This window comes from Bos taurus, chromosome X (assembly GCF_002263795.3).
Source record: "Bos taurus isolate L1 Dominette 01449 registration number 42190680 breed Hereford chromosome X, ARS-UCD2.0, whole genome shotgun sequence".
Lineage (NCBI taxonomy): Eukaryota > Metazoa > Chordata > Mammalia > Artiodactyla > Bovidae > Bos > Bos taurus.
This window is the reverse complement of record NC_037357.1, coordinates 57,408,199-57,430,916: the sequence shown is the minus strand read 5'-3', so window position 1 is coordinate 57,430,916 and position 22,718 is coordinate 57,408,199. Positions and strand designations below refer to the sequence as shown.

At 42.1% G+C, this 22,718-nt stretch overlaps 1 protein-coding gene across 1 annotated transcript; it reads left to right on the top strand.

The window, feature by feature from the left end:
- Nucleotides 1-6,292: 6,292 nt before the first annotated feature.
- On the top strand, nucleotides 6,293-22,718 carry IRS4 (insulin receptor substrate 4). The gene is made up of 2 exons (XM_005227898.3): nucleotides 6,293-10,074; nucleotides 20,212-22,718. Exons 1-2 carry the CDS (start codon nucleotides 6,315-6,317, stop codon nucleotides 20,214-20,216), a joined length of 3,765 nt encoding a protein of 1,254 aa, XP_005227955.1. The 5' UTR covers nucleotides 6,293-6,314; the 3' UTR covers nucleotides 20,217-22,718.

Here is a 22,718-nt window from a genome sequence, read left to right as displayed (position 1 = left end):
CTGGATAATAGGCACTTTTAACTACTTAATAACCCATGTAGCACAAGCCTACCAATGAAAATATATGCCAGTCAAGGTTCCAGAGTAGAATCCCGGAAATGCACTGTAGATAGCCTTGTATGGCTGTATAGTGGAGAGGTGGGAGGAGCTCCTGAGCCAGGAGCTGGAGTAACCAGGATAATTGGGAGGTAACGGTACTTGGGGAGGGGGGGGTCACCATAGTAACTATTTACCAGATGCTATAAAAGTATTAGTCATGTTAACAATGATTGTCATTTAATGATGATATGACTGTATCAACGAGTACCAATTAAATCCTTGGCTCTACCTACATCCAATGCTTAGGAAAAGAAGGAAGTGGTTGTAGTGAGATTACGTGAGTGAGGGAAGCTCTGCTGAGTGAGTCCTGAGCTTAGTCTTGAGAAAGAAGATTGCCATTAATTGGTGACTAGGACGGAGAGGACATTCAGACATGAGAAATGGCCCAAGTAACAGTGGAAATGGATAAACCATATACAGAATGTCATTAAAGAGACCTACTTAACTGGAAATGTAGGCAGTGAAAATGTATTACGCTAGAATGAAGAGTGCACATGGAAGAATGGGTTGTGTGCAAGCAGCAAGGCAGAAGGGGAACGGTGGTTGTGGTGCTAGGTTACAAGCTTAGTTCTGACATAGCAGGAAAAAAAGGGGGAGCTACTCTGTTTGTCCTAATATGATGAATGTGACATATGAGGAAAAATATTCTGCTGACTATATGTAGACTGAAGGAGCATAAAGCCAGTTTAAGTGGCTATCTCAGCAGCCCTGGTAAAGTTCATTAGGGCATGAACCAGTGTGTTGACTATGGAAATGAAAGGAAGGGTTCAACCTGATAGATACTGCAAGACCATGTGAGGACTGGAGAAAAAGGAACAGATGATAAGCACAATCTATTATCTTAAATATGACAGCTGGTTTTCTAAATGCCCAAAGAAAAATACAAGTCTCTAATACTAATTTCTTAAAGAACAGCAATTTAGCCATATATGAATCCTATTTAATTTACAAAATAAAGATCCTAACTTCTGATGATGGGGCAGTATGAATTGATAATCTTTTGACACTCAGAATGAGGCTGCTGTATTATACCAACAAGGAAGAGCGTTAAGTTTTTTTTTTTTTTTACTGTTTATTGATATTAACATAGAAAATGCATATAGTATGAAATCATTGACATGTATCTGAAATCTGCTAGATTTAATTGTTTTGATGTTCTGTTTACTTACTAAAAGTCACTTCCAAATGAGTTTTATCTTTTGAAGGTGGGAAGAAATGCTTGATTTTTAACTGAGTTAATTTTCAATTGACTCCTAAGATAACAGGGAAGCTTTAGGAGCCTAATTAAGCCATGTATTTACTCTAATTACTTTAGCTGCAGACTGCTAGGAAACAAAAGCAGCAAACAAACCTGCTCTGTGTGCAACACCCAGGCATTTGACAGTTGTTTTCTCCAGCAGAGATTTTGAGTAGCACAGAAGTTAAGCTGAGATGAAAAGCCATCATCTGCAAAGTGGTGGCTGCAGCTAGAAATCACAGGGCAGCCCTTTTTGCCTGAATAGTGTAGAAAACATCATTTATCATGCATCATTTTATTCATGTCCTAACACAGAGAAAGCAATCATCACTAGCATCATTTTTAATATCAAGGTAGCACCACATTTTTATCAACATAATTGGATGTTAGCTCACAAAGACTATAGAGTTAGTACTTAAAGAACAATTTATATATTGGGCAAGAATAATAGTGCTTTTATACTGCTTACTTTTTCCTCTTAGGCTTTATTCTCTTGAATAATGTCCATATTTAATGTAACAGTTTGCAAGCTAAGTAAATTCACACTTCTTTTATCCATTTTGATTTCAGTACAAGTGGAGTTTAGAAGACTGATGATCATGTGTATAAGGAAAAAAAGCAGATGAGGTTTTATTACTACTGACTACTCAATTCAGTCAAACAATTGTTTTCTTAAAACAGGATTCACAGGAAATTCCTTTTAAAGGCAAACCCCACTCAAGGCATATTTTTTCAATAGAAACTATTTCAAAGGTAGTGTGGCTGTATTTATCTGTTTACCTTAGTTTCTAAGTGTAAAATATCAGCTGAAGTGCTTGAGTTCTCCCCTCAGCTACTCTAGTAAACAAATAAGAAATATTATAGGTTTTATTACTTCTTATCTGTTGCTTTAAAAATCTGTGTTGGAGATTCTTGTTTCAGAGTCCAAACTTTACAGAAATTATGACACTTTCAGCTTTCTGGGGTAACTTGTCCTAAATATAAAAACAGAAAATTTTAGAGATAAGAATCTACAACCAAAGTAGAGTAGAACATTAAAAGCAACCATCTGGTAAGTTCAGGCTGAACACAAAGTCTCTCCATTTTGCCTGAACCATCTAGAGGTCTGTATCAGCTCTCTGCTTTATTTTGCCTATGGAAACCTGACCTAAACTAAACAACTATTCTATATCATTAAGTTGTCCAGGAAAATGAATGTTTAAATATATGTCAGACAAGCTACAGCACCTGGTGCAATTCAGTAATGATTGTCTCCTCCAGAGAGCTTCAGTACTGGAACAAGTTTTAGAACTGAAGAGATTTGGTTAACCCATGTAAAGGAAAAAACATTCTTCAAGCCATACATTCTCCTTACTCACAAATACTAATATTGCCACATCCTCTCCCATTGTAGGAAACATACAAAGTAAAATCAATCCCTCTATAAAACATTTCATTACATCTCTAGTTCCATTCTGCTGCAGTCAAATAACACACTTTGGATACAAATAATCAGCATTCTTAAACTTTTACAGTAGTTGTCTAAAATTATTTTCATGCTTTTTTTAAAAATACATTGATAAGTCCAAAGGGTTCTCTCCTAGAGAATAATGTCTTGTTAACACGAAGTATTGCTTATTTGAGTGCTGCATAACATTTAACAAGTACAGATGCTCTCTTATAGTTTGTTGATATGAGAATAAATTGAGTTCTGTCTTCAAAATAGCACATAAGCTTAGATATGTGAATTTGTTTAAAAGAAGGTTAGAAGTGATCATGGTGAGATGTGTGTTTCAATATCTCCCTTCTCAACTGCACTACAGACCTCCTTATGTCAAATTTACACATCTTTCAAAACAGAAGAGAATGTAGTTTAAAAGTAATGGTTTTTCATCAGTAGACTGGGGGAAATTTGCAACAAATATGACAAAGTTTTAATATCTTTATTATGTAAACAAATCACACATTATAAGAAAAAAACACTAAGAATCCAACAACTAAGGAAGGCAAAGGACACAAAAAGACACTTTACAGAAGGTAATCTATTGTCCACAAATACATGTAAAAGTTTTAAATTCTCACTAGTATAAAACATTGCAAGTTAAAAAAAAAACATGGAATACCATTTCACCCATCTTATCAGTAATTTTATTTAAAAAAGCAATATACAACTCTGGCAATCAGTGTGGTAATCAGGTAAACTGATATATTTTTGAAAAACAACACATGAGATTCATATATTCATATATTTCAACTCAGTAATTCCACTCCTCGGTTTCTACCCAAGAGGATAATTCTCAACATTAAAAAAAAATTTTTATAGGTTCCAAGATGTTCCCTGCATCATTATTTCTAATATTGGAAAAAATGAAAACAATCTAAATACCTCAAACAGAGGGATGATTAAGTACATTAATATACAACTGCCTAGAATATTTTACTGCATTTTAAATGATGTTTAGGCTAATCTATAATCATATGGGCAAATGTTATCATGTAATGTTAAGTGAAAAAAAAATATTATATACATTGTAAGCATACCACTCTACGATAAAATTCTATAAAGACATGAGGATTTTTAAATCTACTATTCTCAGTATTTCCCAAATATTCAACATGCAGTTTAATGTTTTTCAATACATTTTAAAATGTCATTTGTTTTTTACTCAAAGCACTTTCAAATGCACTGCTTTGTTTTCAAAATACGTCTATCTAAAGCAAAACCGGTGCTTGTAAAGGCTTATGAAATATTATAACACCTATCATAAAAATCTCAAATGATTTTATTAATTATCATTTTGGTTATAAGAGTAGGGAATCTTCTACATAATGTGACCAAGCAGCTGAAACGTGGGTAGCAGCTCCAGTCAGAGTTCTGTCAGCATCCACTCTCCTCCTACTTCCAGCCTCTTTCAGAAATCACGGCTGCTCCTAGCACCTGTGAATATACTGTGTTTATAAACCGGTGGCAGCGGAGGGAATGATAATGTTTTTTTTTTTTTTTTTTGAGATAGCCAAAACCAAATCTTTTTTTCTCAAAATCGGAGCATCAAAAAGGAGCCATTCATCCAAATGTGTTTATTCTGTTTCTAACAGAGAACAAATTCTTAAGAGGGCAGGGTTGGGGGTTATTTTTTATGATGTATACCTTGCCTGGTTTACTGTTAGATTTTATAAATAATACGATTTGCAGCATCTACCCAAGGACAAAGGTGAACTGACATTCCATTCCCACATCCCACCCTCCCTCTCCAAAATCCCTCTTTGCAACTGCGGTCACTCCTTTGACATTTTAATGTAACATCAACCCATTGCCACCCTCAGGAAGCTGAAATCCTAGTAAAAGAGAGAGCAGGATAGAGAGATACTGAGAAACACTTCAGGAGGTTGCACTTACACTCCACATTCCAGCAGTTTGTCCAGAAACAGAGGAGGCAGTAGTTCTTATTTTTGTGGTGTCAAGCTGTACACTGAGATTCAGCAAAAAGCTTCCTTTCTTAACGTGAGGAATGTGAAATATATTCTAGGATATGTGTTAAGTATGATCCTTTGTTCTAGGTATGAGCTTTTCTTTTTCTAAAGTTTTTCGCTCTTGATCAAGCAAAGGGAAACAATATTATTTTGAAATTCTCTTAAAGGCGCCTTTCAAAGCCTCTCCCACGGGAAAAGATCACCACAGCTCAACACTGCTGTTTTTGAGTAAGAATCGAGTCCGATTTTTTTTTTTTTCAACATGGCTGTATACTTTGCAGGCCCCCAAATTTGTGCTTTCATAGTCAGCATTAATCAAACAGCCAGAACCACCCTCTTTAGCCAACCTACGTTTCGTGGACTAAAAACGCACCCTGATGAAAGAGGAGGCTCATTGTGAAAACCTCGCTGTTATTTGTGTGCCCCACACTCGCGGGCTTTTATCAGGGCTGGAGCAGGCTCGCGAGTGCCTGCAGCGCGGTGGGCGGCAGGTCTGAGGGCCCTGGTCGTTAACACGTTTCCAGGGGTTGCCCACACTTTCTCCCGAGACTCTCGGCTCTCCGGGCGCGGTGGGAACTAGTGAACCAGACTGTGACAGAAAGAGAGAATTTATGTGAGGGACGGGAAGAAGAGAGGGCACCCGACACGGTCCCCGGGTCAGCGTGGCTCGGGGATTTGCACGAATTTATCAGTACCATTAACAGCTATTTGCAGAGGGTTGTTTACCGCCGAACGCGCGACAACCAGACAGCGGAGCCCACTCTGCGCCCCAAGCCACGCCTCCTTGCCCCTCAGCACCCCTCCTGCCCCCCAAACTAATTAATTCGAGGCGGTCTGCCTGCTAGGCCCTCCCATTGGCTCCCACCCCATCCAATGAGAATCTTGCAACAGTTTCACCTGGCTTCTGCTTCCCAAATAAACAAACAAGCCGTCCCGGGACCCTGCCAGCTCTCCTCCCCGGCGCCGCCCGAGATCGTTGTGCTCCGCCCCCTCCCGCCACCTCTCGCCCCCTCCAGCCAATCGAGCCCGCCCGCGGTGCCCCCGCCCCGCCGCCGTCTCCAGCCGCTCTCTCCTCCGCCCCTCTCGAACTTCTCCTGATACTCCCCCCACCCCCAGTCCGTGCCTCCTTGGGGTCCTCGTTAGGACCAGCGTGGCCAAGGGCCCCGCCTCCTCCCGTAGGTCCTCCCGAGACCCACAGGCCGGGAGATTCTCCCAGAGGGTCTAGGAGGGGTTGGAGGCAGCCCCACCTCTCCGGCCGGCCACCCCCTCCCTCGCACACCTCCGCTGGCGGCGGCTCGCGCCCCTCTGCTGCGCTTGTAGCAGGAGCCGCAGCGGCCGCCGCGTGAGGCAGCGGTCACGTGTTGTTTTGCCCGCCGCCGCGCGCTTGGAGTGGAGTGGGCGGGGGCGCGGGCCTAGGGGGAGGGGGGGGGCGGGCGGAGGGGGTAGACGGCCTCTTCCCCCAACTCTCCCGTCCCCGAGCCCCCCCCCCCCCCGCCTTTCGCTCACCTTAAAACCCTCGTGCATCACCATGGCTAGTTGCTCCTTCGCTCGCGACCAAGCGACAAGGAGACTGCGAGCTGCAGTAGCGGCAACAGCGGCGGGTCTAGCTGCGGCGGCGACCACCCCATTTCTTTCCTCGGGAACCCCCACCGCACTCATTGGGACCGGGTCGTCTTGTCCGGGAGCCATGTGGCTCTCCACGGCCACTGGCTCCCGGTCAGACTCGGAGTCCGACGAGGAGGACCTTCCCGTCGGGGACGAAGTCTGCAAACGCGGCTACCTGCGGAAGCAGAAGCATGGGCACTGGCGCTACTTCGTGCTCAAACTCGAGACAGCCGACGCCCCAGCTCGGCTGGAATACTACGAAAATGCCAGGAAGTTCCGGCACAGTGTCCGCGCCGCGGCGGCTGCAGCGGCGGCGGCCGCCTCTGGCGCCACGGTCCCCGCGCTCATTGCACCGCGGCGCGTGATCACCCTGTACCAGTGCTTCTCGGTGAGCCAGCGGGCCGACGCAAGGTACCCACACCTCATCGCTCTTTTCACCCAAAACGAGTATTTCGCAATGGTGGCAGAGAATGAGTCGGAGCAAGAGAGCTGGTACTTGCTGCTCAGCCGCCTCATCCTCGAGAGCAAGCGCCGCCGCTGCGGCAGGCTCGGCGCGCAGCCGGAGGGAGAGCCGGCCGCGCTAGCAGCTGCAGCGGCGGCAGAGCCACCCTTCTACAAAGATGTGTGGCAAGTAATAGTCAAACCCAGGGGGCTGGGGCACCGAAAAGAGCTGAGCGGCGTGTTCCGGCTCTGTCTTACCGACGAGGAGGTTCTGTTCGTGAGGTTAAATACCGAAGTGGCCAGCGTGGTTGTCCAGCTCCTGAGCATCCGTCGCTGTGGGCACTCGGAGCAGTATTTCTTCTTGGAAGTCGGCAGGTCCACCGTCATCGGTCCGGGGGAGCTCTGGATGCAAGTGGATGACTGTGTCGTGGCCCAAAACATGCACGAGCTGTTTTTGGAGAAGATGAGAGCCTTGTGTGCAGACGAATACAGAGCCCGCTGCCGCAGCTACAGCATCAGCATCGGCGGCCACCTGTTAACCCTGCTGTCCACTAGGAGGCACCTGGACATGCTGCCGCTCGAGCCCGGCGGCTGGTTCCGAAGGTCCCGCTTTGAGCAGTTTTGCCACCTTCGGGCCATCGGTGACGGGGAAGACGAAATGCTCCTCGCCGGGCGCTACATAACACCCAGTGAGCCAGTGCCCCGCTCCAGACGAGGAAGACTACACCTGCCCAGAGGGCGCAGATCCAGGAGAGCGACTTCAGTGCCAGCCAGCTTTTTCCGCCACGCCGCACCCAGCCCTGTGCGCATCCGGTACCCTGCAGAAGCCCTCCACGACCGAGATCCCGAGTCTTCTGAAGCCTCTAGTTCTGGCTCTGGCAATTCAGGGGAAGAAGGCGGTCCTCAGCGCAAAGAGGATCAGGAAGAAAACGAAGGTGACTATATGCCCATGAACAACTGGGGCTCGGGAAATGGCCGGGGCTCAGGAAGTGGACAGGGTTCAAGTGGGCAAGGCTCCAGTAGCCAAAGCTCCGGGGGAAGTCAGTGCTCAGGCAGGGGGCATGGCTCCGGAGGTGGTCAGGGCTCAAGTAGCAGCCATGGCTCAAGTGGCAGCGGTTCCGGGGACCAGAGTGCAGGAGGAAACCAGTGCTCTGGGGATGGCCAGGGCACCGCTGGGCATGGCTCAGGCAGTGGCCAGGGAGCTGGAGGTGGGCATGGCTCAGGCCGTGACCAGGGAGCCGGAGATGGCCATGGCTCAGGCGGTGGCAAGAACTCTGGAGGGGGCAAAGGCTCAGGGAGTGGGAAGGGGCCTGAAGGCAATGGTGATCGTGGGAAATCTCTGAAGAAAAGATCCTACTTTGGCAAATTAACTCAAAGCAAGCAACAGCAAATGCCACCACCTCCGCCCCCTCCACCCCCACCAGGTGCAGCAACTGGTGGCAAAGGGAAGTCTGGGGGAAGGTTCCGACTTTATTTTTGTGCAGACAGAGGGGCCACAAAAGAACGCAAAGAAGCCAAAGAAGGGAAAGACACAGAGCCCCCAGAAGGTGCAGCTCGGGGTCCCCACAGAGCCAGAGCTTTTGATGAAGACGAGGATGATCCATATGTGCCAATGAGGCCAGGCGTGGCTGCTCCTCTCGCAAGCTCCAGTGACTACATGCCCATGGCTCCTCAAAATGTCTCTGTGTCCAAAAAGCGCCACTCTCGATCACCTTTTGAAGATTCTAGAGGGTACATGATGATGTTTCCCAGAGTGAGCCCACCACCTGTGCCAAGTCCTCCAAAAGAACCTGATCCTGCTAAAGAGGATGACTCAAAGGACAATGACAGTGACAGTGACTATATGTTCATGGCCCCTGGAGCTGGTGCCATTCCTAAAAACCCCAGAAATCCTCAGGGAGGCTCTTCCTCCAAAAGTTGGAGCTCCTACTTCTCTCTGCCAAATCCTTTTCGGAGCTCCCCATTGGGACAGAGTGACCACAGTGAGTATGTACCAATGTTACCTGGAAAATTCCTAGGAAAGGGCCTAGAGAAGGAAGTCTCATCTAACAGAGGCCCCAAAGATACAGCTTCAAAGCCTTCAGTCAAAGGGTCTTTCTCAAAGCCTAGAGATGGGGGATCACCTTCCAAGCGTTCAGGTGACGGGCCCCCCAAGAACAAGGCTAAGAGACCTAATCGACTTCCTTTTATGACAAAAGGAAACAAAGTCAAGCCAAAACCACAAAAGCCCACACAGGAGCAGAGAGAAGCCGACAGCCCCAGGGGCTACGTCAACATTGACTTCCCTAAGAGAGGTTATAATATGCCAGATCCATGTCTTCAAAGACTTCCAGGTGTGTGGGGCATAATTGCCGACCCCAGACAGTTTGCCTTTTCCAATTATGTGAATGTTGAGTTCGGAGTGCCATTTCCAAATCCAGCAGACAACCTCTCAGATTTCTTCAGAGCTATCCCAGGTGCCAATCCCTTCTTTCTGGACGGTGCTACCGGGAGCAGTGCTAATAGGGAAGAAGGTGACTACATCGAAGTGATTTTCAACCCAGCGATGACACCAGCCGTGCCTTTTGCTGACAGTGCCATTCGCTACGATGCCGAAACTGGTCGCATCTACGTGGTCGACCCATTTTCTGAGTGCTGTATGAACATTTCTCTCTCCCCCAGCCGCTGCTCCGAACGACCACCTGTAGCGAGGCTGCTACTGCTAGAAGAGCTCGAGCGAAGGCGCCCACAAAGCCGTTCGCAAAGTTTCTTTGCAGCCGCCAGAGCCGCCATCTCTGCTTTCCCTACAGACAGCCTCGAGAGAGACCTATCCGCCTCCTTCGCCGCGGCCGCGGCCGCCGTGCCAACCTTAGCCCTGGGCCGGGCTTTAGCCGCCGCCTCCGCTTTGGTCGCGGCTCCCGGCATCGGCGCAGCAGCCGCCGGCCTCGAGGCCGCCGCTGGATTTGACTCCGCCTCCGTCCGCTGGTTCCTACCTGTTGCCGATGCTGCTGGTGCCGCGGTCAGGGGGGCCCAAGACATTGCGGGTGGCTCGAACCCCAGACCCCCAAACCCATCAGCAGACCTGGCCGGAGGTGAGAACCGAGCCGGTGGGGCTGCTGCTGCAGTCGCCGCTGCGCCTCGATCACCTGGCCGCGGCCGGGTGTCCAGACCCCCAGAGCGAGAAGATTCTGACGACGACGACACGTACGTGAGAATGGACTTTGCAAGACGTGACAACGGGAAGTTCGACTCTCCCCAAAGAGGTTGGTGATTCTTTAATTCATTTCCCTGAAGTTAGTGGTGATTCCTTAATAAATCGATGTACTCCCCCTGTTACAGTGTTAGGAGTATGTTTCATTCACTGGTGCTTATTTAGAATGGAAAGTAGAATTCTGTTTTAATCATTCATTCATGTGAATCATTATTATATTAAAACTTAAATTTTAATATAGTAAGTTTCTTTACCTGGAAAGCTCTGATCATCGATTAAACATTGGTTCGACTTTTTAGAAGTAGTTTAAACGTAAGGATGTGTAACGTGATGCTTTCAGATAGCCTTTGATTTACGCAAACAGGACGTCGTTGTCCGTTGAATCCCATCAACTCATTTTCAAATCAACATGTAAAAGCTGCTTTTCTACAAATGACCACATTTAATTGCAGGTCATTTAATAAGAGCACTGGATATTAAGCAGTAATAATCAACCGTTAACCTTTGAGGGTTGATGAGCTTCTCAGAAAATTACTTTTTAAAGAAGCAGTCATGGTTATGTTGGTTTGCTGAGATTTACCAAGAAGGTTGAATCTCAGTTGTTAGTGTGAATGTCTGGCGGGAACCAAAGGTAAATAATCCAGAACAACAGGTAATTGAAAGAAGATGGTGTTTAACTCTGGAATGTGTTTTGGTGTTGATTTGTTTTGTTTTTACACAGGATAAATTGCCGGAAACCTTGAGAGTTCCTTTTCTATGTCACTAATAGTGACAGGCAAGTCATCTGCTGTGCCACATTTTCTTCATGTAATTCCCCCCCGCCCCGCCCCCACCAAAGAGGGTATGGTGACAACACAATAATGGGTATGACTATTTGTTTGAAAGGCTTAAAAACCATTTAAGATATCTAATTGGTGCATTTTCTGGGCAATTCAGTAAAGCAGGATAGTAAGGCTGGGGGCAGACCTGACCCCAGGGGCAGCTTACCCTGGAAGAGTGAAAGTTTTTTTTAAAGGGTTACTTTTCCAAAGGAAGAAATAAGAAAGAATAGGATCTGTCAGACTTGGAAATAAGACTTCAAGTAAATCTGTTGTATACATCTTGCAGTGTTGTTATCAGTGTCCCTGGAGATATTCTTGAGAAACTATTTTGGGAGATGATGTCTCCATAGTCTCCACTGCCTCCCCTCTTTACTGATATGTGCTTCTTTTCCAGGAAAGAGAAGGGATGGACCCCAGCAGTTTTCATTCCAGTAGTCAGTTTAGTGAAGATTCTTGCTTTGCTTGCTTTGTGGAATGCTTTTGTGATTGGATCTCTGCCCACTGTGCTTGATCAGGCAGAACAAGTCGGGGAATGATCACAACAGTCACCTAACAAGCTCCCTATTTAGTGCAGGTGTAGCCCTCCTCCCCTCTTTCCCCCTGCTTTAGAAAACTTGCCTTACAAAAACTCATGTTTGTAACATGGACACATTAAGGAGTGATCATTAAAACGACAAAAGGATGCTTTGGCATGCCAAAGGATTCAATTCAGGTCTCCTTTAAATTGTGAGGGCCCCTGCCCCCCCCCCACACATGTGGGCACACACACACAATCATCAGCACTAACAGAACCATGCATTTAAAATATACAATTCTATTTCCAAGCATTTAATTCATACCAAGCTTTTCAAGAACAGATCTATTTTATTCTGTAAAGTACACCTGGAAATTGGTCTTAAGCCATTGTTTGAGCCTAACTGATATTGATGTGGGTGTTCCATAGCAATCTATGTCCCTGTGGTGCTTTGGAAAGGACAAGTTTTCATAGAGGTTTGTCTGTATTTTCCACTACTCTTTGTTTCAGCAAAGATGAAAATTAGTGAAAATTTCTTGTTCCTTAAATAAATCCTGTCTTCCCAAATATTATCTAGATCATGAAATAATTAACATTTATTTTAGTATAGGTTACTGATTTATGAATAACTTCAAATAACTTTGTAGCTATTCTGGAGGCTAATGTTCTGTAAACGTGTTGTTCCTTGAGGAAATTCCTAACTTTATGGAGCAAGGAGGCTGTATCTCAAAGGGATGTAAGTGATTAGGTTAAAACAAGAGAGCGAATGTGAAAGGACTTTGTGCCTTTAAAGCACTTTGCAAATATAAGATATTTTAATTTTGTCGTTGGATTAACAAACATTGACATTTCAACAATTTCAACAGGTGATTTAGTTTCTTGCAAAAATGATTGGTCCTGAGATTGATTAAGGCACATTATTTGCTGAGATATATAAAAGGAAGGATATATAGAAAGAAACTGAAGGAAATTACTTTTACTACCACCTTAATGCAAATTGATATGGTGGAATGTTGTCTGTGAAGGGTTAAGAACAAGCTGGCTGATTATGATCATTTTGTGACTATAAAGCTGTAGAATAGTTTTCACCCATTTCTGATCGTGCTTCACCTTCCTAACAAAATTTAAAAAAAAAAATCACTTTAGAAAATAACAAAAATGCTTTGACAAAAGAACAAAAGCACAGTCTTCATTAGGAGTTAGGTATCTCTCGGGGTAATTTTAATTTTTGCAAATGCTTAAAACAGTGCCTGACACGTAGTAAGTGTTACACATGAATTATTATGCAACTAATGCAACTACTGTCATTGTTGTTACTGTTGTTGTTGTTATTACATTTAGAAAAAACACGAAGCTAAAGTTCTGTGTCCCCAAATCCCACTTTTAAGTTTTCACTTAAAATGGTTTACATGCTTGTTCAGAATTGGCATCTTTGTAGTTGGGATCTGTTTGTAACTTAAGTGAAATGAAGGGAGCCCATAAGGCAGTGAGACAGCTTTGTTCATATAACACAAAATTAACATGTAATCTCATTTACCCACAAGTCATATTGCATGTAAGTAAGTACTTCAAAGCCATTTGTTTAAGACACTTGGAACCACCCAGAAATATAAACTGGACTTGACTTTTTAATAAATGAAATAATTTAAGAAGTGTGAAGTCCTCAGATTTTAAACACATGGTTATAAGTATTAACATTTATAAGGAGAATGCAGTTTTTTTATATGGTTATTCTGGCTCTTGATTTATGAATCATTTTTACTTCTTTTACTGTTGTATCTGATGGAGAATTCATAGTTTGAAGTTAGTTAAGGTTAAAAAATTTCACTGATTTTCCATTCCAAAGATGAGAAGGTAAGAGCAGCTCTCAGAGGGGTGAGAGAATTGGGCAAATTAGTAATGTTATAATAGTACTTGGTATTAAAAAGCAAAAAAAAAAAAAGCTGTATTAATTACCTTTTGAAATTTTAGTCCTTGTTATTAACACGTAGGAGGTATAAGCTTCTTTTCAGTGTACCACTGCCAAATCCTCTTGATATAAATTATAGATGCTGAGAGCAAATTTTTTGTTTATTGGACTTATTTATTATACATTACTAGAGTTAAATCTCTGCATAGCAGAGATTTCTCAGTCACCATTGTTGGGTCACTTACTTTAGACAACATTCATCCGCACCAAAAAAAAAAAAAAAGGACAGTTATTTGGAGTAGAGGTATTTGATCTATAACAATTAAAGAGGATTTCATTCTATTAAAGTTAACTAAAGCTATTGGCAATCATTATTTATGTGGATTCATTCTATTTTTGAGTAATGCATCCCAGGTGATTTTGGAATATTGGTTACTCACTAGCAAAGTATCCTCTTTAAACAAGGACTAGCACACATGCATCAATACTCAAATAAGATCTCTTGCTTTCTTTTCCTCCCCCTAATTACCAAACATGAACTAAGAGGCTTCAGAGTCATTGACAGGAAACTATTTGTGAAACAAACTCTTTGAGTGACCCCCAAGTTTTCATGTTGAAATAGGTGAGGATAACCAGTGTAGAGAGAAATCGGGCATCTTGTGTGTGATTTAAAAGGGATCATTGTTAACTTGTTGATGGAGGAAATGCTTTACAGTTGCCTACTGCCTTATAATTTGCAAAGCATATTTACATTCATTATTTTACTGGGGGATAGTAGGTACTGGAACTGAAGCCGGTGTTAAGAACTTTCCCATTGTCGAAGAGGTAAGTGGCAGAGCAGAAAATCAAACCCATACATATGATTTATTTTTTTTAATTTTTTAATTATTATTTTTTGTTTTTACTTTACAGTATTGTATTGGTTTTGCCATACATCAACATGCATCCGCCACGGGTGTACACGTGTTCCCCATCCTGAACCCCCCTCCCACCTCCCTCCCCATACCATCCCTCTGGGTCATCCCAGTGCACCAGCCCCAAGCTTCCTGTACATATGATTTCAAGTCCAGTGCTCCACCCAGCATACCACACTGCCCTTTCATCAGATGTTCAATCTGCTATTTTCCTATTGATGAAGATTATGATATAGGCAAGGTTGGGGAAATTTCCAAGTCTTCTTGAATTTGATAGTATCCAATTTGCTTGTAAGTAATTCATTCAGAGTGTTATAATTGTGAGCCATCCACCAGAGATTGGATCATTTTCATTACATTGAACTGTTTATAGCTTTGGAATAAAAGAATAGAACTTGTATTGGAATTGAAAGTTTTAAATCTGATTGCAGGAGGAGTTTGCTCATCTTTACCTCCCAAACACAAATATTCTGTGTATCTATTTGGATTTCACAGAAACACTGAAAGGAATAAACTTTCTTAATTTAACAGAATAAACTTCTGTTAATGGTCCTTTCCTTAAGTAAAGTCACCCGTGTGTGGTTTTTCCAAATAATCCATTGACATTTGCCAGTTATTGCCCAAATTTTTTCAATTCCTTTTTGTCCATATGTATAAAATCTGATATTCTAGTCGGCACCATCATGGTGCAAACAAAACACAGAATAAGATGAGACAGGTGGGGAAAAAAGCATTGTAGTAAGAGATGCTCTTCATTTGTTTAAAACTCAAATTTGCTCTTGGCAGTCAGGGAAGAAGATTTTAGAAGCCTCGAAAATCAAATCCTTTCCTAGGGACATAAAAATCTTTGTTTAAAAATAAATTCATTTTGCTTAGCACCGTTTTTAAAAATGCTTTACGACTATGTAAAAATAGCTCAGACATTTTATTGGCAGTATTGGAAAATAACTTGTAAAATGCTTAATTAAAGCCTGCAGTATGTTTTTTCTAAGAGGTGCTGCCAGGCTCGAAGATGGTGAAGATCATTTGCTGGAAAACACTGCGTGGTCCTGAGTGAGAAATGAGAGATGAAAAAGGCTACATTTTATAATAATGAAATGAATACAGCACACTCAGTTTTTATCACAACTATCAGATTGCTAATTTTAAGGCTACTGATAAAAATTGCCAAGACAATAGGTTCACCATATGACATTAAATGCCTTCCCTAGCAATTCTGCATTGGTTATTGGTTGTTCAGCAACAGGTCTTAGATCTTCATCTTCTTTTTCAGATGTTAGGCTGCACACTTGAGAAATAGGGATTTTTAAAGTTGTTTTTTTTTTTTAATTTAGACCTATATCCTAGTTCAGATTTGCATTCTTTTAGAGGGTACCTTACTATTTCTGACTAATTCCTTTTAGAATTAATGAAAATGTGTACTGAAATATTTAGTGAAATGAGAAAGTTATTGCACTTTTCCTCTAGCTTCCTGACACCCTCTTTCTTATGGGTGGTTTTCTATGAGTCTTACCCTCGATAATTTCGGGAAAACATGCCTTTCCTAGCCTCTCTCTGGCAGTAAAGGTGAGGCCACTCTCCTTTCCACGAGGAGTTCCACAAGGAAAGGGAGGCCCTCAGAGGGGAAGACTGCTTTCCTGAGAAGTTGCTGCTCCTAGTTCACAGCCTGCCTGTGCTCAGCTCACAGGAACAGCATTGCTTGCCTGCCCTGGTCTCGCTTGTTGGCACACAGGCAGCTGGGCTGGTGTTTAAAGCAGTTTTCATGGTTGGATTGACCACACTATGTTTGGTGCTAGCCAGATCTTCTGGGTTTACTGAATATCCAATTCCCCATAAATTGTAGTCACTTTAGTTTTCACAATTTATATCATTTGCCTCTCTATGATTACTAATTTGTTACTTGTAGACTTGAAACTTAGAGAATATCAATGAAGACTGTCTCTAAATTCACCTTGAAAATGATTCACACCTGCACCCATGGTGCCTTTGAAAGTCTGACCAATAAATATGGTTTTAAACTCCTGCTGCTGCTTTTTCCTTTTTTTTTTTTTTTTTTCTTTTTTTGGCCACACCATGTGGCTTGTGAGATCTTAATTCCTTGACCAGCGATCGAACTCGTGCCCACGGCAATGAAAGCATGAAATTTTAACTACTGAACTACCAAGGAATTCCCACTCCTGCTTTTTGATAAGTTATGCCTCTGTCCTCACCCTCAGACCTCCCCAACCCCACCCACTACTGCCACCCATGAAGGACTTAATTGTGGCTGTGACTCTGACCATAGTTTCTACTGCAACCCTGGCCCTGTTATTACAGCTGCTTGAATTTAGGAGACCCTATTCTTACTGCTATGGCTTGAAGAGATCTTTTCCTGGAGTCTCGTATTGAAACTTCGAACCTGTCTCCCCACAGAAATGATGTTACACACGACCGTCGGGTGCAGTCAAAATCGTTCCCCTCTCAGTTTGGGATCTGCTTGAGTGGACGAACCTACGAACCTGTCCACTATTTATTTATGACATTGTTTTCACAGGATAATTTATTTTGAGTTTCAACTAAACAGTGAGCCCTGGAATATGGCTCTTGTAAATCAGAGACTGCCTGTATTAGAATTCCAGTAACTTGCATTCCTCGAGTCTTCAGTAACTAGGCAGCAGCGTGAAGTGGCCTGAGTGTGTGTTGGGAGGGAGTGGAGAAGCTGACCTGCGATGAAAATCCTGTAGCTGATCCCCAAATAGTTGGTATCCGGATGATCAAGACCTGAATGAGCATGCATAAGTGGTCCAGGGCCTGCTTTCAAATGGCAGGTGTGAAGCTATTGAACTGACCTTTGAGGAGATGGAGGTTTACAAGCATCATTCATTTTCCTTAACAGATTCTTTTGAGTATTCCATCACAAAACCATTGCCAGTTAAGGGAGAAGCATATTTGAGCTTCTAATCTATGAAGGAGACAACAGTCTGTTATGATTGGTGTTGTAAAGACTAGCAGCAGTTATTGCTAGTTTTCACCCTTGAGGGACAGCACTTCAATTAAGCTCTTTAGAGTCATCTTCCTACGTATTTACAGGGCATAGAAAGATGTGATGATCTGTTTCTTATTGGTGGAAAAAAAAATCTACATATAAGCCAGAGGCAATGCTAAGCTAAGTAATATAACTGTATTATTATACACTCATCTTTGGGTTAAATGCTTCCATTTTCTCATTTACTTTGTTCATCTTCAGTGCTTATTGTTGCCCCTGCTTGTTTGTGATCACCAGTTGACCATGGGGATGGATAGCATGTTGTCTAATAAAATTTTCAAAAGAACTTGAATTGTTTCTTTAGTTCTAGGAAGATTGGAAGTAAGATAACTGAGGCCATGGGATTGGGGAGAGTGGAAAAAGAATTAGAGACTAACTGGATGTATTGTTATTTGGGCTTCTCTGGGCAGGGGAACCACTGCTCCTTTGGACTTCAGGCAGTAGTAGAAGCATGTTTGAGATTCATATGAAGAGACCTGGAATGCCCTGGAGGAACTGCCTACATTGTTCACCCTACACATTTGTGGGAGTATTGATGTCATGTGTGTTTTATCAGTATATTAAAGATTAATGGTCAGGTTTATATAATTATAAAAACAGAGAGAAACATTTGCTGCATTTGTTTTTGAGAAGAAAATGATATCTGTCAGATTTGGGGGGCCATGAATAGGAAAATGTTTTGACCCTTCAGAGTCCATTGAGGTTTTCTCCCTTCTGGAGAAGGGGTGAAATTAACTTGTCATTAAAAAGACTTTGCTTAATCAGAAAGTTAGAATACCTGATACAGTAATTATTTATAACCCATCAGTCTCAAGTGGAAGTAATACATCAAAATCAGATCACGTTATTAAAAGCATCACCATTTACCTTCCTGGTGGTGAAATGATATCAAAATGAACAGGAAACAGAACTCAGATATGACTGTCAGCCCTTTGATTCATTTTGCAGACTGTTTCTGATGGAGTGTTAATCCCAAATTGCTTTCCTTTGCCAGCCAGCAAGCTTCTGGGTTATTTCTTATGGTGTTCTTTGAAATGTTCTTGGGGAATGTAAACTCATTTTAATATTGACCTAAGTAAAACAGGATTATACAGGTAAATCTGTGGCTCAAGTTCCCACAATGCATTTCAAAAGCAAATTAAATTATTTTTGGATTATCTTGTTTTTGATAGCATTCTTTCTTTCTACTGGCAAGGCTAATCAAGAGTTGACGAATATATTTTGTAAAGTAAACTTGAAATCACACCATTATTTGCTAGTTTTTAGTATGTTATCAAGCATTCACTCAATGCTGGTGTGTAGGTGTCATAGGAAAGCAATTGAAATATGAATCAAATTTTTATTAGAATCCCTGTCACTTTTAAAAAAGTAAAGAAAGAAAGCTCTAATAGGAACAAATGCCCCTAATTTCAGGCTTAGTGTAATGTTGTTGGGGTAGTCAGATGGAGCTTAATTTGTATGTTTCTAGGAAAACACTAGTGAAATACAGGGAGTAGTAAGAAATCTCCTTTAAAGCATAGTCAGTATACTATGTATGAACGTTTTTATATTAAAACAAAGCAAACCAAATTAGGTACAGTACCTTTCTAACCTTAAACTTCTGTTAAAAACCTCTAGCTGACAGTAGCTTCAAAATTCTGTAATGCTAGTAGAGTCTAATTTTGCAGCAGATAACTGAGCATGGACCATCATGGTTAACCTCTACTGATCACACCTTTCATCGCATGTAAACTTGATAAATACATAGAGTCTAAAATTTCCTAAGCCCACTGCTGACAGGAAAACAATATCTTTCCTAATCTACGGTGTTAATTAAAAATTTTTTTCACATGGAGGAACAGCCCTATAGAGTAAATCATGATGAATGGCCATAAGTAGGTGGGAGGGGAGTGGAGAGCTTTGATGCTGTATGGAGATGCAAGTGGTTACATTTTGAAAACCTCTGATGAAAGAGTGAATAGTTAACATGTGTCAGTTCAGTTCAGTTGCTCAGTCAGGTCTGGCTTTGTGACCCCTGTTTTAACACCAGATCTTGTACTAGCAGCCTACTTTGGGGGATGCTTTCCATGGATTCTTTTAGGTCAGCTATAATGAAATGGAATATTTGGTTCTTCAGTGTGACCTGGTCTTAACACTCACATCCCGTAATCAATTTGCTGACCATTTATCCCCATCCCTTCTGCAATCCAGCACCTTCCTCAGTATACCGGACACCCTTCCTCTGCTCCACTCCCAATTATATACCCTCTCAATAAGCAAAAGGCCAAGAGAGTAATACCAGAACTTTTTCTTCTTCTTTTGTTTTAGACAGATGGAGATTTCATTCAAATCTCCTTTGCAGGTATGACCTTGCTCTTTTAGATGAAATCCTGGTGGCTCAGACAGTAAGAGAATCTTCTTGCAGTGCAGGAGACCTGGGTTCAATCCCTGGGTTGCGAAGATCCCCTGGAGAAGGGAATGGCAACCCACTCCAGTGTTCTTGCCTGGAGAATTCCATGGACAGGGGAGCTTGGCGGGCTATAGTCTACGGGGTCGCAGAGTCAGACACGACTGAGAGACTAACACTTTAGTGATTGAATCTGGAGACTAGCACCAAGGCTGTGCTTGAATCATTTGACTCATGCCACATAACTGGTTAAGGCATAATCAAACATGTGAGAGAAGAAAAAGCTTCTCTTTGTCCACCCAGTGCCAGGCTGACTTGCTGGCCTCACTGGGAGAAAGTAGAGCAGTGCATGCACATTGACAAAGCTGCTATCCACTGGAAAATTCAGAGTGAAGCCTGGGGGCAAAAGGAGTAACTGCCCTTAGGTCTTTGTCGGGCTTGTGCTGGTGTTTGTCATAGGCATTCAGCCTAGTTACGTATGTCCTGGCCAAGGAAGTGTCCTCAATATGGTTCTCAAAACTACTAGTTCAATTTTGTTTTAGAACAGGGTGGGGGTAAAAGTGCTTCAAGTTTAATCCTGAAAGTAACATTTATTCTGTCATCTTTTATTTTTTTCCTAGAGTGATTACATTGCCACAAAAAATTTAGAAGAAACGTGATGCTTATGGAATTTCATCTTTGTCTACTCCAGATCTGCCTAAAAGAGAATTCACAGGCTTCTGAATAGAAAGCAACCTGAATTTCTAAAAGCCTACAAGTGGATGCTGGCAGTTGAATAATCTTAACACAGATCATTCTTAGTGCTGCCTTATAGATCCAATGATTTTGAATTAAGAAATTCACTCTACTTTGTTTTTATTTTCTAATTTCCATCTCTAATGTGTCATTTTGAAAGGAAACAAATGTATAAAAGTGAACATCTCACAACTTGCTCCTTCTTAAGAATGTTACTGACCTATGAATAAATGTGGCCAATACCAATTTTACTAATGTATAATACTTAGATTTAGTTTTGAAGTTGAAAACCCTTGAAATAAGAGGAGATAAAGAAGGTTATCTTCCTGAGAAGGTAGGTATGATCTGGAATCTTTCTGAGTAGTATGTATACAAAACTTTTCTTGATCAAAGACTTAAACCTCAACTAGACTGATATCTGAATGGGACATTTCTAATATTTTAAATGCAGGACCAAAGGGCAGATTATCTCAGTTTTGTTCATGAACAGAACTGCAACTTTCTGTCCACATTCAATGTTAACTAATATCTTGACTGAACTTTGCCAACATTATAAAGACAGAACTGGAGAACAGAGGATCTGTTTCTTCATATACAATACTGTGATGTTCTGCTTGCAAATTGATTGAACATTTCCAAAACCATTATTTTTAAAAAAATTTTAAAACCTACATTTTCCCCCTAAATGAAGCAAAGTTCTTCAGAAAGTCTCTCCACAAAGACCCCCTCTGCCACTCTGGGCCTCCCCCTTTCACCCTCCATTCCCCCCCTCTTTCTGGTTCTTCCCTTGACACACTTTCCCTCCTATGCCCAGGGCTCCTATAAAGAGATCAGTTTCCCATATTCAAGAAATTAGTGTGTACAAATCAATCAGTATTCTGACCAAAACTTAAGCCAAAAGGAACCTCTTATAAGGTTTTGTTTCCCTTTGGATAACAAGACTATATAAGATGAACAGAATTAAAAAAAAAAAAAAAGAATCAGAGCAAGCTCCCCCTTCCTATTTTTGCTTGTCTCTGATGGAAACTGTATTAAGATTTTAGGAACCTGGACCTTTGAGAACATGACACTAACAGGTGGTGATCACAGAGGAAAGGTACAAAGGTCTTGAAGCTTGCTTAGAGCTTTGTTACGTGGTGGCACACAAATCACAACTTGTTGTACCATCACTGGCAAACCTCATCACCGATGGGTGTGAGTGTAATAACTGTGTGAGTGCTAACGTGTGTGCACACATTCGTGTACCTGTGTACATGTGATTGTAGATGTACCTGTTGTGCATAACTCTGTTTAAAAAAAAAATTGCTTCACATTTGGTGTGCAACTTTGAAGTAGTGTAGTATTTACCTGAAGTTTTCTGCCACTCGGTTCTGATGTCTTTGAACGTGTACTTCAATCGTCAAGCAGGCTTCTAGTACATGTGTTGCTACACTAACTTTTCTGAAAAACCGAGTTGACTTCTATTATTCTTCCTTGCCTGTCAACCAAGGGGTTGGGGTGGGGGCTCTTTTCTTGTTTGTTCCCTTGTGAGTGGTGCTGAGGAGAGGATGTGGCTGCAGTACCAATCGCTACTCCAGTTACTGGTCACTGCTAGGGCATCAGTCTCACCAGTTCCTTCAGACTCGTCGCTTTTTCCCAACCTAATCAAAGAAATGCAGGGTGGCTTTTGTTCATTATGGTAGCAATGCAGTCTTTAGGCAGCCTTTCTCAAGCCTTCTCTCACCATTTTCTTTTTCAAGTTACGTCATAATCGTTCAGAATTGTGGAAAGAAAAGATTATTCGGGGGGAAAATGCTTTCTTGCTTTATTTGCATATTAGGTTCAGAGGCTGCCGACAGGGTACAGCACAGACGTAACACTTGCTGAATAAATGAAGGGGAAACCTCATACACAACAGTACACATAGTAACAGGTACAAACAGTCACAGGTACAGCATAACAAATATGCAATCTTATGACACAACTTCTTAGTTCACAGACACAACTAATTTATTCAGTATTGTGCTGGAAGAATCTTTTTAGAGTCAGTGTACCAACATATCACTTACCTTTCAGCTACGAGTTTATGCTGCTGTTAAGAAAAACCAATGATGGAACGATTTTTTGTGACCTCTCCACTTTATTTGGTATCAGACATAGTTAACTTGGTCAGTAAAAACTAAAATGTTCCAGTTCCAACAGTTCATTAATTTGCTCTTTCTGCTTTCACAGATCTGCTTTGAGTTGCTCTGGCTTTGTCTTCCTTTGTAAATACTCTTCTATTCCTTTTTTCTTTGTAAGCATCTCATTTGCAGTTTGGGGAGACAACCTTGCAACTCTGTATAGTGTTTATATATATATCTGACTTGCCTTTCCATAGAGCTACTCGCAATAAATGTGTTCATGAATGTTA